Source organism: Heptranchias perlo, chromosome 15 (genome assembly GCF_035084215.1).
Source record: "Heptranchias perlo isolate sHepPer1 chromosome 15, sHepPer1.hap1, whole genome shotgun sequence".
Taxonomy (NCBI): Eukaryota; Metazoa; Chordata; class Chondrichthyes; order Hexanchiformes; family Hexanchidae; genus Heptranchias; species Heptranchias perlo.
In genome coordinates, this window is record NC_090339.1 from 15,709,003 (window position 1) to 15,720,750 (window position 11,748).

General features: G+C 40.9%; 1 protein-coding gene across 7 annotated transcripts in view; it reads left to right on the forward strand.

Moving 5' to 3' along the window:
- Nucleotides 1-9,781, forward strand: part of elf1 (E74-like ETS transcription factor 1) — a 225,288-nt gene extending 215,507 nt beyond the window's left edge. For all 7 annotated transcript variants that reach the window (XM_067996872.1, XM_067996873.1, XM_067996877.1 and 4 more), the window contains 6 exons: nucleotides 1,693-1,800; nucleotides 2,292-2,471; nucleotides 3,439-3,522; nucleotides 5,468-5,660; nucleotides 5,874-6,296; nucleotides 7,443-9,781. In XM_067996872.1, the coding sequence (XP_067852973.1) occupies nucleotides 1,693-1,800; nucleotides 2,292-2,471; nucleotides 3,439-3,522; nucleotides 5,468-5,660; nucleotides 5,874-6,296; nucleotides 7,443-8,382 (1,928 nt within the window). In that variant the 3' untranslated portion in view covers nucleotides 8,383-9,781. The remainder of the gene's footprint in view (nucleotides 1-1,692; nucleotides 1,801-2,291; nucleotides 2,472-3,438; nucleotides 3,523-5,467; nucleotides 5,661-5,873; nucleotides 6,297-7,442) is intronic.
- The last annotated feature ends 1,967 nt before the right edge of the window (nucleotides 9,782-11,748 follow it).

The following is an 11,748-nucleotide window of genomic DNA, read 5'->3' on the forward strand; positions in this document are numbered from 1 at the left end:
TTATTTCTGCCTGTGTTTTGTTGACAGAAGAAGGTCAAAAATATATTAAAAATGGTACATCAGCATTCCAGACATATCTCTCTAATGTGAATCTCTTTATCGTATTTAATACTAGAGCCAGAATAGCTGCAGCTTCAACTGACATTCCCACAGACACAACCAGGATTCTGATCTGCAACTTGTCCTATAACTTGCCTGAGCATTGATTTCAAGAATGCAGAGCAATTGCATCTTTTAGCCTTAAAGGGACATGCACCTACACTTTAGCCACAGAATAATACATTGTTTACGTTTAATAATGTTCCTGTCCTTCTAGGATAGCTCACCTTGTGACTTATCAAGAGAGATTTGCTTACATATTGAAAAAGACTTGTCTAGTACATGCCCATCACACTTCAGACTTAAAGGAGAAAGGCAGTCATTCCAAGGTGTTTTTTCTCCTGACCTGGAGTTAGAAATTTACAAGTATGCACCACTCTGCAAATCTCCTTCACCAGCAACAATTAACCTCCAATTGACCTCAGGATTTACAGCCATGTATCTTTGTGGCCTTTAAAACATAGCTTCACAGCAGCAAAATAATACCTGGTTGATACAAAATAGCATGTCATCTGATTTATCATGAGCAATGCAATGGGAAGTCTATCAGTAATTTGGGGGTTGTACTTTTTCAGGTTTTTGTCTCCTTTAAATGACAGTTTATTTTTCTCTATATATGATCTCCCGAGAGACATGTGCTAACAGCTTGCCATTGTATGGAATGTTCCAGCACTGTGGTACATTCCTCCACATTTCTACTGACTGCATTGGACATATTTTTGGTTTTAAGTTCCAGTCAGTGAGCTTCCACAGCAGTAAACCACTGCAGAGGACAAAACTTCAAAAACATTTCACAGCCAGGCGGCTGTGGCATACACATACAAATAACATCAATTGAAATACCTAGTGCTCCTGTAGAAGTTCTGGCTGTGATACAAAATCGGATCAAATTCACACATGGAAATGAAAACCCTAAATCCAGGGCCCATTTTATATTTGTTAGCTTAATGCATTTGACTGTTGCCAGGGAACCTGAAGGTAGTCTGGTCTGCTGTCTTGCTCTTCAATTGGCTTGCTCCCCTTGGCTTCCTAGTACAGTGCAGACGGGAGTCTGTTGTTAATATTTGAGCAGCCTCGGCTACTGGTTTAGTCATTACTTTTGTTTTTCTGATTCTCTGCAGCTTTTGCAGATTGCTGCCAGGGCTTTAACACTAGCGGAGAGGTCAGTGTTGCTGCCAAAGCACAGAAAGGAGTGATTAGTTGGCATCCCCATCTTACCCTAGAGGGTTTGTGAGAAAACACTCATTTAGGTTTGATTGCCCTCTTGTTGCTCACACAACGCGAGCGCTACATTGTTGGTTGTGGTTGCAGTGTATGTTGATTCTTATTTTAACATGCCAATTATACTGTTTTTTTATGCATCTAACCTGTTTTTAAAAACTCTGCAGCAATTCGTAAATCCCAATTTGTGGCTGGAGTTGTCTGGCCCGTTTTGGCCCTGAAAGGACTGATAGTTGTACGTGGATATCTCAGTTTTCACTACGGGACCTGTTTATGGCATGTTTGTCTTATTGTGCGGCATTCCTGTAGGCTAAAAATTGTTTGCCCTTTGTCCTTCGCTAACCTATTTTGGTGGATCTTTCTGACCCGCAGTGGAAGCTTCCTGTCAGGATGAAGATGAAACAATGGAGACCATCGAGGCTGCTGAAGCACTTCTTAACATGGAATCCCCCAATGCCATCTTGGACGAAAAGAGAATGTGTGAGTATTGGTCACACATACATCTTCTTTTCCATGACACTTGGCATTTTTTTTTAACTCTTCGTCCTGCCTGATGTAATTGTTTGGTGTATGTCTGTCCTAATGTAAAATAAGTGTAGACTGCACAAAATGAGTAAGGTCTTTGGCCTGAGGCTCAATTTCTTGTATTTGATAAATTCCATGAGTTTCATAAAATATCATCAATTGGATGAAGAAAAATTGCTGGTGTGCTTGTCAGAATGAAGGAAAAGTAAAATACTAACTGATCGAAAATGTTCAGGCGTTACGAAGGAGTGCAGTTTGCATACTGTGTAAGGAAACCTCCTTGTTTATCTGTCAGCAGCACTTGCTTATTGCTGCCAAACACTCAGCATGTTCTACTTGTGAAAAATAAATCCTCAAACCAATGTCTTGTCAACAAAACCTTGAAAAGCTATTTTTTTACCTCTTTCCTTCCCACGCCCCCCCCCCCCAAATAAATCCCTGTTTAGTTCACGGATTTGCACATTCTCTGGATGGAGAAATTACTGCGTCTGTTCCTCATGTATCTGTCACATCAGACAAGGTCCCAGAGGTAATCAACAGCTCTTCAGTTCCGATGGCAGGTGATGAAGATGATTCTGCAGATGAATCGCCCAGAAAAAATGCACTTAAACAGAAGAAAAAGAAAGGTAAATTCTGGATTAGAGGACTGTGTTAGTGGGGAAAGAAAAGTAACCAGAGGTGCTCGAACATGTTGCGAAGAAACATATCATCCAGATTTATTTTAGCTCAATAAGTTTTTGTTATGTAATTGCACATTTGATAAGGTAAATATGTTAGTTCATTGAGCACTTCCAAGTATACCTGAATTTTGTTTCACATCACCTCCTTGGTACTTGCTCCGATGCGATGTGCAAATTTCCGAGAGAATGGGGCATTCTGCGTCGGGCTGATATTTACCAGTTTTAAATCCAGGCTCTCCTGACCTTTCCTCATCACAGTTAAAGAATGTGCATTTATGTTGTGTGCCCTATACATAAAATACTTTTTCAGAAGCCAGATCAAGGTGATCTGAATGACATTTGTGGGCGTCCTTTGTTGTGCATTTTAGTTTGCAGCGAATTCAGTATAACTCCTGTAAAAACTGAAGTTAGACTGCACTGGGAGCAAAGTCAAACCAGTAAGAGATGGCCTCCTGCACCTTGGGGCTTTAATGCGCTCAGTAGTGAGAATGCCTGTTTTGTATTGGTGCGCACCTAAACACATCTGCCGCAACATGTAAGTGGCAGTATAACTGCACCATCAGTGCATATCTGTTTTAAACACACCATTCTAATGACACAAGTCACTTTCCATTCAGTCCAGCCATAAAAGATTTTGATTCCTGGAACAAAAAGGTTCCCTGATTATTTTTGCCCCTTTTTAAAAAAAAGTCATGACTGTTTCTGTGGTCAAAATTCTATCAAAGGTAAACTTGTATTCATCTAGAACATTTCTGCAAATTGCATTCACATTGGCTGTTATCAGTGTCAGACACACAAGCACACACATGTTAATGAGGCCAGCATGTGTGCCGGTGCGTGCTCTAGTTTAGATAGCAGTGTTAATCAGAGGGTACCATGTGCGCGCACTGAGTGACGCGATTTGATTTTCCAGGTCGGAAGATGAAACCTGCGCGCCCATCTTCACCTGTCACGACTCCAAACATTCCAATTAAAAAGAAAAATAAGGATGGAAAAGGTAAAGCATCATTAGCGTGACAGCTCGACAGTTGTGCAAACATTGTGATTTATCTTTCAGCGGCTTTTTGTATCATCAGCAAAATGATGTTGTGATAACACTGATGGGTCCGCTGACAACGCAAAAAAATGTTTTATTTTGTAGCACTTGCCATTCTACCACTTGATTCCACCCCCTTTGCCCCAGGATTGGGCTTTATCAGTTTTAAACCTGACAGCCCACATTTTACTTGCACTTCCTGCGGCCATTCTATTACTCTGGAAAGGTCTGTCAATCTGATCGTTCTAATAACTGTTCGCACTGGGCATAACTCTAATAGTCTGCCCTTAGCCCACTAAGATCTAAAAAATCTCTTTCCATGCTGTTAATGTTGTAATGAGAAATACTTCTTTGAGTAAGCAACAGATTTAGTTCCAACGAAGAAATCCTAAACTATGGTCTTCACCAGAATTCACTGTAGTGTTACTTCCCCCGCCTCGGTATTTGTCCGCGTTACTCTGTATCTGGACAAGCTATATCCTTGATCTGGGAATGATGGTTACTGGTACTGGGTACCCAAAATGGGGAAATGTTCCATTTTCTGAGCTTTCATCACTTGATGTCCACCAAAAAATATGTAAACGTCAAAAAAAGAATGTTCTTATATGTCATACAACTCTTCTTAATTCAGTGTTCTCTAAATAGCTGCTGTGATAGATTGGCACCAAACATTAGTACACTGCCCCCATGGTGTGTGGTATAATGGGCTTGTGCCTAGAATAACAACAGGGTGACTTCCTGATCTTTCTCAAGCCACTGTGAGGAGGCATCAAGCTGAGGCGAGGTATTTTCCCACATGGAGGAAGGGAGAGACAACTGACGTAATGGGGAAGCCCTGGTTGTGTTTCTGCGGCTTCCTGACAGTTACAGATGAGTGTTATTGGAGGCCTAGGGACAAGCTGCCTGCCAATACTTTTGGCCTAGGAATATTAAGGTTGCATCAAAAGAGGAAGTCATTTTATTAGTGGAGGAAAAATCAGGCTGTACATTGTTTTATATACAGAATTATTATGGGTAATTTTAACTTAACTCACCGAGCAGGAAACCCACGGGATTGGGTGCAGCGATGGTTAAATATCCCGCCCAATATTACTTCAATGGAGAGTAAAATTGGGTGGAGTGTAAAACCAGCATTGCACCTGATTCTGTCAGTTTCCCCAAGGTCGGGATAGGTTAAAATTGCCCCCACCTTGTTCGAAGTTTGATTACTTTCACAAAAGAAAAGACAGAGCCGCTTGCAGGGCTTGGGAAAATGGATGGCCAATATGAAATAATGAAATAGACGCCTTAATACTTTCAGCAACTTTCCTTGCCACCCTGCTAGGCTGTACAAACACACTAAGCCAGATACAGTCTAGAGTAGGAACTTCTTAATTGAATAGTTTGCCTATACTTTGATTCAACTAATAGATCCCCTGAACAATTCACCCGAGGGGGTCAATAAATGTTTATATAATAAAAATTAATCTAGGGTCTGACATTCTGTAAGTTTAAAAAAAAACAACCGTCCCTTAATATATAGTTTGTTACAATAGAAATAATTATTCATGCTTCTCAAAAGAACACAGATTCCTGGTGGTGATAAACTAGTCAAGAGATTAGTGTTGGCTTCAGCCTCTGAATAAATCGTCAAATATGAACAGAGGCAGTTCAAATGAGAAAATAGCAATGGGATGTTTTCATAAGACCAATTCTTGTTTGATCACTCTGGAAAAGTCATCATCCCATACTTTATTCTTGGCTATGTGTGAACGCATTGTGGAAAATCAGTTTTGTACTTCAGAGAATTGAACGTTACCTAATGTCTTTTTGTTGCACTGTTTATTGTGATTGTTTGTAAAGTAGTAGTTTATAAAATAATGTATTCAGCCTCACTTTCATAACACTCGGCTTTTTCCTTTTCTAGGGAACACCATTTATCTCTGGGAGTTCCTCCTGGCTCTCCTTCAAGATAAGAACACTTGTCCGAAGTACATTAAATGGACCCAAAGGGAAAAGGGAATCTTTAAGCTAGTGGACTCGAAGGCTGTGTCCAAATTGTGGGGCAAACACAAAAATAAACCTGACATGAACTATGAAACAATGGGCAGAGCCCTTAGGTGAGTAGGGCCAGAGTTGATACATGTGTCAATTCAGTCTTGCTGGACACTATATATTAGCCGGTCCATTGCTTTGTCTTATTTTTATTCATTTTTTTTTTAGTTGTTCAGGTCAGTTACCAATTTTCCTTCTGTTTGCTCTTATCCTATTTGCCTTTATTTTGCATTGTACAGCAACGAGTTGAATTCTGAACGATCGTTTGTTCCTTTTAGATATTACTACCAGAGAGGCATTTTGGCCAAAGTGGAAGGTCAGCGGCTGGTGTATCAGTTCAAGGAGATGCCTAAGGATCTGGTAGTCATAGATGACGATTCGGCCGAGCACTCTACATCTAATTTTGTGACGTCATCGGGTTACTCGGCAACCTCGCCGGCAAAAAGCAGAAGCACCACCCGTGGATTCTCGCAGTTTCAGAATACAAACAAGGTGGCAGCTGTGCCACAGACCGTGCTGGTGCAGCACGTCAAGCAGGAGCACGTTTCCTTGCTGACTCAGCCCACCCAGAAGGCAGGAGGTCAGCAGAGTCCGTTTATACGATCTATACAGGGGTTACAGAGCAATCAAGCTCTTCAGCATGGACTGCCAGAAGTTTCCAGGGTTGCTGTAACTATGTCGTCAGCTGGACACACAATCAGGTAAAGGGGAACTTTACTGCGGTTTTAATTATTGTAACTTGTAAATAGGTTTTGGAGAAAAATCAATCTCTCTCATTTTGCACAAATGCCCGGTATAATGTATCACACATACTTATTCTTCCAAAATCATAATTTCAGAAGGTTTTTTTGGGATGCTTGTGCACTATGTATAACTTCATCCTGTTTCCAAAGATATGTTCAATGTTGACCTATTGTGTGTCTGCCTCACCTGACTTGTATTTGCAAGGATCAGGTTAATGGGTAGAGGGGCTACTTCAGGTGATATTGGCAGAACTTTGGGGCTGTTATCCCCAGAGAAAATTAGTACATCGAGATCTTTATTGACCACCAAAGAATCTCTAATAACCATCATATTGAAGAATCCCGAACTGTGAGATGTGCTTGACATTGCATTGCAACGCCATTATTGGGCCTTATTATGTGTTCATATCCTTGGGTGATGCTTAAATACCACAGTCATTTGGTTTATAAGCAACTGCGTTGGTCATGACACTTTTCCACAATTAGACCTTTACGCTGCTCGGTTTTGAGACAGCCAAGTAAGGGACCATTATGACTCTCAACTTTAGGGGCATTGAATCTGGAGTGTCTGACAGGAAGCCTGGAAAGGAAGTTATGAGCTCCTGGACCTTCGTTGGGGTGGGTGGGTGTGAAGGGAAGAAGCTTGAAGCAGTTGCATGTTGGACTTCACTACCTGCAGCAGGAAGTTCAGTGAGGAGATGTTAATAATCACGTGCTTGTCTTGTAATGGGTCAGGGAGCTGGGGCAAGTAGTGAAAGACTACATGCCTCAATGTGCTATGATAGAGGTAGCAATGTTTTCGTAACATTGTTTGCAGTGGTTTGGCAAGGAAGGGATCGGGACTGGCTTTTGGAGCGGGTGGGAAAGGGAGGAATGAAAAACCGATTAATTTGGCATCTGGTTAAATGGTCATTATTTGTAAGTCTTCTGAACATGAGCTGGTCTGGACTTCTCTACTGTGTAAACTTTTTTTAAAAAGACATTAAAACATTTTTGGAAGAAATTTAACAGTAGTTATCCATACACCTAATTTGTAGTGCAGGAGATCTTGCTACAGGTCTGCAATTTGCTTAATGAATGTTTTATTTTTCCTTAATCCTACAGGACAATAAGCGCCCCAACCCAGGTTCCTATGGTGATGACTTCTGGCACACATGGAGTCGGTACTCTAATGCTGCAGACTATACCCCTTACAACAGTGCTGAGCGGAACAAATACATTGAACAACTCTCTTTCCAAAGTTATTTTACGTACCATTCCATCTTCGGAAGGATTGAAAGAAACTGTTACCATCCATGCCACCCTGCCCACCACAGGTGTGAATGGTGCTGGCTTATCTGAGGCCCAGCAGGCCCAGGTGATTGCCACCAGTCTTTCATTACCTGATTCTGGATTTCAGACTGTGATAAACAATTCTTCTCTCGATGCCATGACCCAACTAGTGACCCTCAACCGTAACGGTCAGCCAGTGGTTGCACACCGTCCGGGCAGTGTAATCGCCACAGTCCTTAAACCACCTGAACCCATTCTGGACACTCCCGAATTCCAGACTGTAGTCACAAGAGCAAATGCTGTCAGTCCTGGTGTCAGAATGGCAGAAACGGAGAAAGAGCTTGGATCTACTTTGGATGCTGAACCAAACTATCAGCATCTCCACACTGTGGTGCTGAGTAGCATGAATGGTATTGCGACATCTGTCATAAAGGTTGAAGGACTGGACAAAGACTTCGAAACTAGCGTGCAAGGCTCCGAGAACCTCAACTGTTCGTTGCCACACAGCCTGAACTGTGCTCTCACCCCTGTAGTGAAACTGGAAGCCAATGAAGAGTGTTCGGTATCGACTCTAGAGCCAGACCATAGACATAATCAGGATAAAACGCTCATGAATACCAATGTGCATGATGCCATGCCGTTTCTGAAACTGGAAAATGCCCAGATGTTTTCGCATGCAGTGAGCATGCTCAACCATCCCAGTAACATGGCTCTCAGTCCAAGTGCCATATCCACCCCTGTATTGGTTAAAGAAGAGCCGTTGAATTGGTAAATAGTGCAGAAAGCAATGCCTTTGTACCTTCTTTGGTCCAATTATAATCATTCGGAGGATTGTAAATAGGCAGTTATTGATTCTGAATCAATGTCAGAATATTTAAAACTGTGCCCAGGACATCACTGTCAGTAACAATTTGAAAGAACAACATTTTAAATCCATGCAGCAATATCAGTAAAATAATCAAGTGACCTAAATGTTGCAATGATTTTCTACTTTTGTTTAGTTTTGATGAAAAGTCAAAGCTTCACACACTCTTTCTTTCCTTCTTCCGAAGCTCCCTTTTCTCGTTCTCTGCTATTGTACTAGAAATAATTAAGATGGGCCTTGAGCTAAATCTGGTTTTAACTGTGTACCATGTAGATCGATGCTAGGTAAATGTTACGTTGAACTGCTCAATGTAGCCAAGCACAGGTAGGCTTTCTTCAAGCCTGATTGAGCATTGATACTGGTGACCAGTTGGCAGAGCATTGTACTAGCAGTTAGTTGGTTGGGTTGATGCATACTGCTTTCGGGTTCCAGAAGTAGCCCGAATGAAAGTGAATTGGAACGAGAGTTACGGTCACACTTACTGCGTCGAGACGTGAATCCAGTTCGATTCTGTTTGCTGTGGCACAGATTTAAATCACAGTAGATGTGCCCCAGAATTAAACAAGTCACAATATCCCAAATATTTTACTGTAGTTTTGTACATAGATTCTTGCATTTGGTGCATGATGACAGTACTTTGTTCCTATTCATATTCTATTTCTTTTCCCCCTCCCCTGCCATCCCAAAAAAAATTAACATTAAGTCCAACTTAATTACCCAAAGGGCATAATTTGAGCTAGCCTTCAACAAACCTTTTTTTGCCTCCAATATATCCTATTTATATTTTGTAAAGTAGATACTGAAAACCATGTTTAGAAATCTAGTTTTCTTACCAGGAATTTGACATAAGCCAGATTTAGAAAATAATATTGAATGTAATTTTAGGTCACCATAAACATGGTGTTAATAAACCACAAGATGAAAATTTTATATCTAAATTGTTAATGCCTTGTAGATTCATTGCAGAATGTTATATTTTTCATATATATGTAATATGAAGAGAACTCTTCAGAAAAAAAATGTGAAACTGGGATATTTTATAAGTGGTGGGATTTTTTTTTCCAAACAAAAAATTGTAAATATTTATCTTTGATATAACAAAAAGTATACATTTACTGCTGGTATATCATTTCCTCTTAAGCTCTGTGTTTGGCCAGCTTCCTGTCATTTTATCAGTGGACATGCCTTTGTTCTATTTGATGCTTCATTCAGAGGCCTATGTCGATACTGCAGCCTCTTCAAGAAACACGTCATGTGGTAGAGTGAGATTTCTTCAAAAGAAATAAAACCCTTTTTATTTTACAAATTGTATGAATTAGACCGGCTTATCTTTTGTTTTAGAAAATGTTTTGCATGCAGAATGGACCTCTCAATCCTACAAGCAAGTCTTACCAAAATGTGCTTAGAATCCGTAACTGCTGCTTTACTGACACCTCAGCAGCCCACGGGGTTCCTGCAGAGGTCAGTAGGAGTTGCTGCCTGCATTAGCAGAATGGAGAGAAAATCTTTGGAGCCAGTTGCCTGCAAATAGCACATTTGCCAAGAAACTTAGAGGGGTCGAGAATAATGTTAAAATGTCATCCTGACCGTAAAAGTAAAATAATGAGATAGTTTGTGTTGTACTGATTTTCTGCTATGCTACTTTGGGATGAGTGCAGTAATACAGTGAAATTGGTGACATCTAGAGTTGGTCCCTGCCAAAGCACTGAAATGGCCCTAACCAAAGTCACATGACCTCCTCTGTGACCATTATGCATTATTACTCCTTGTTCTCCTCAAACTCTTTGCAGCCTTTGACAGAGTCAAAGACACCCTCCTCCTCCAACCCCTGTCCTCCTTTGTCCAGCTTAGTGGGATTGCTCTCACCTAGTTCCACTCTTACCTGTTCGATCAAAAGCAAAATACGGCGGTTGCTGGAAATCTGAAATAAAAACAGAAAATGCTCAGCAAGTCAGGCAGCACCTGTGGAGAAAGAAACGGAGTTAACGTTTCAGGTCGCAGACCTTTCGTCAGAACTGGAAGATGTTAAAGATTTCCGACAGTCGGCAGAGCATCTCCAACAATGGCTCCTCTTCCCACCCCCACACTGTTGCCTTCAGTATCCCCAAAGGATCTATCCTTGGCCCCTCCTCTTTCTCATCTACATGCTGCTCCTTGGTGACATCATCCACAGACATGGGGTTAGCTTCCACTTGTACACTGAAGATACCCAGTTCTACCTCCCTAGATGCCTCCACTGCCTAGGTCCTTTGGGGAGCTCCTCCTTTAAAACTCTTTAAAACCCGTCTCTTTGACAAAGCTTTTGACAATATCTCCTTTTGGCTTGGTACAATTTTTTTTCTTCTGATTACGCATCTGTGAAGTGCATCGGGACATTTCCCTACGTTAAAAGCACTACATAATTGCAAGTTGTTGTTGAACTTCAATTGACTGACTTAACAGCTGTAAATCTGTTTTAGAAAATTGCATATATTTAAGTTTTTTAAGATAACTGAGATTTTACTCAAGTTGTAAAATCTGTAATGGCACATCATCTGATGCACCGATAAACTGATGTAACATTACATCATCAGACACTTCAGTTATCTGAAGATTGAGCCCGCAGGTGTTGGCTTTCCATAGGACTGCTACCAGATGCAGGTTTGCGAGTGTGTATAGAGACTGCAGCTAATAACATTTCCTGGTAAAGCTAATTTTGCAATTTTATTGAGATATGCCAGAGGACATTAGTGGTTAGCAAGTTTACAATGGCATTGCTGTGAAAGTGTTGCTAATGCAGTGATCTCTCCTTCATTCCTGCCTTTTGATAGAAGCTACACGCAGATTGTCAGTGCTCTGCAGCCATTTGGGTCTTTGTTGTAGATCAAATCTTGATGTGTTTTTTTGCAGTAGATGAAGTGGTTGAAGAAGCCTGGTGTTGGATTCAGCTTAAGGTCATGAAACTGAGCCACATTGTTCAATTTTCATGCCCTATTCTGAGGATGATGACAACTTTGGGGCGTTTGTTTCCAGTTCAAATCAGAATAATATTGAATATAATATTATAGCCGCAGGAGCGAGGATCTGGATAGGATGAGCTAGAAAAGCTGCACTGCCTGAATATTTTTGAAACTCTTCTAATAATTAATTAATTAAATGTCAAAAATAACTTTGTTTGTTTAGATTCCTCCCTTATCAAACCCACACAAGACCAGGACTTTCCTTTCACACTGGTGATTGAGAACCAACAATCTCCGAATGTTCGCAGTACTGTAGAATCCTGCCGTAGTCCTC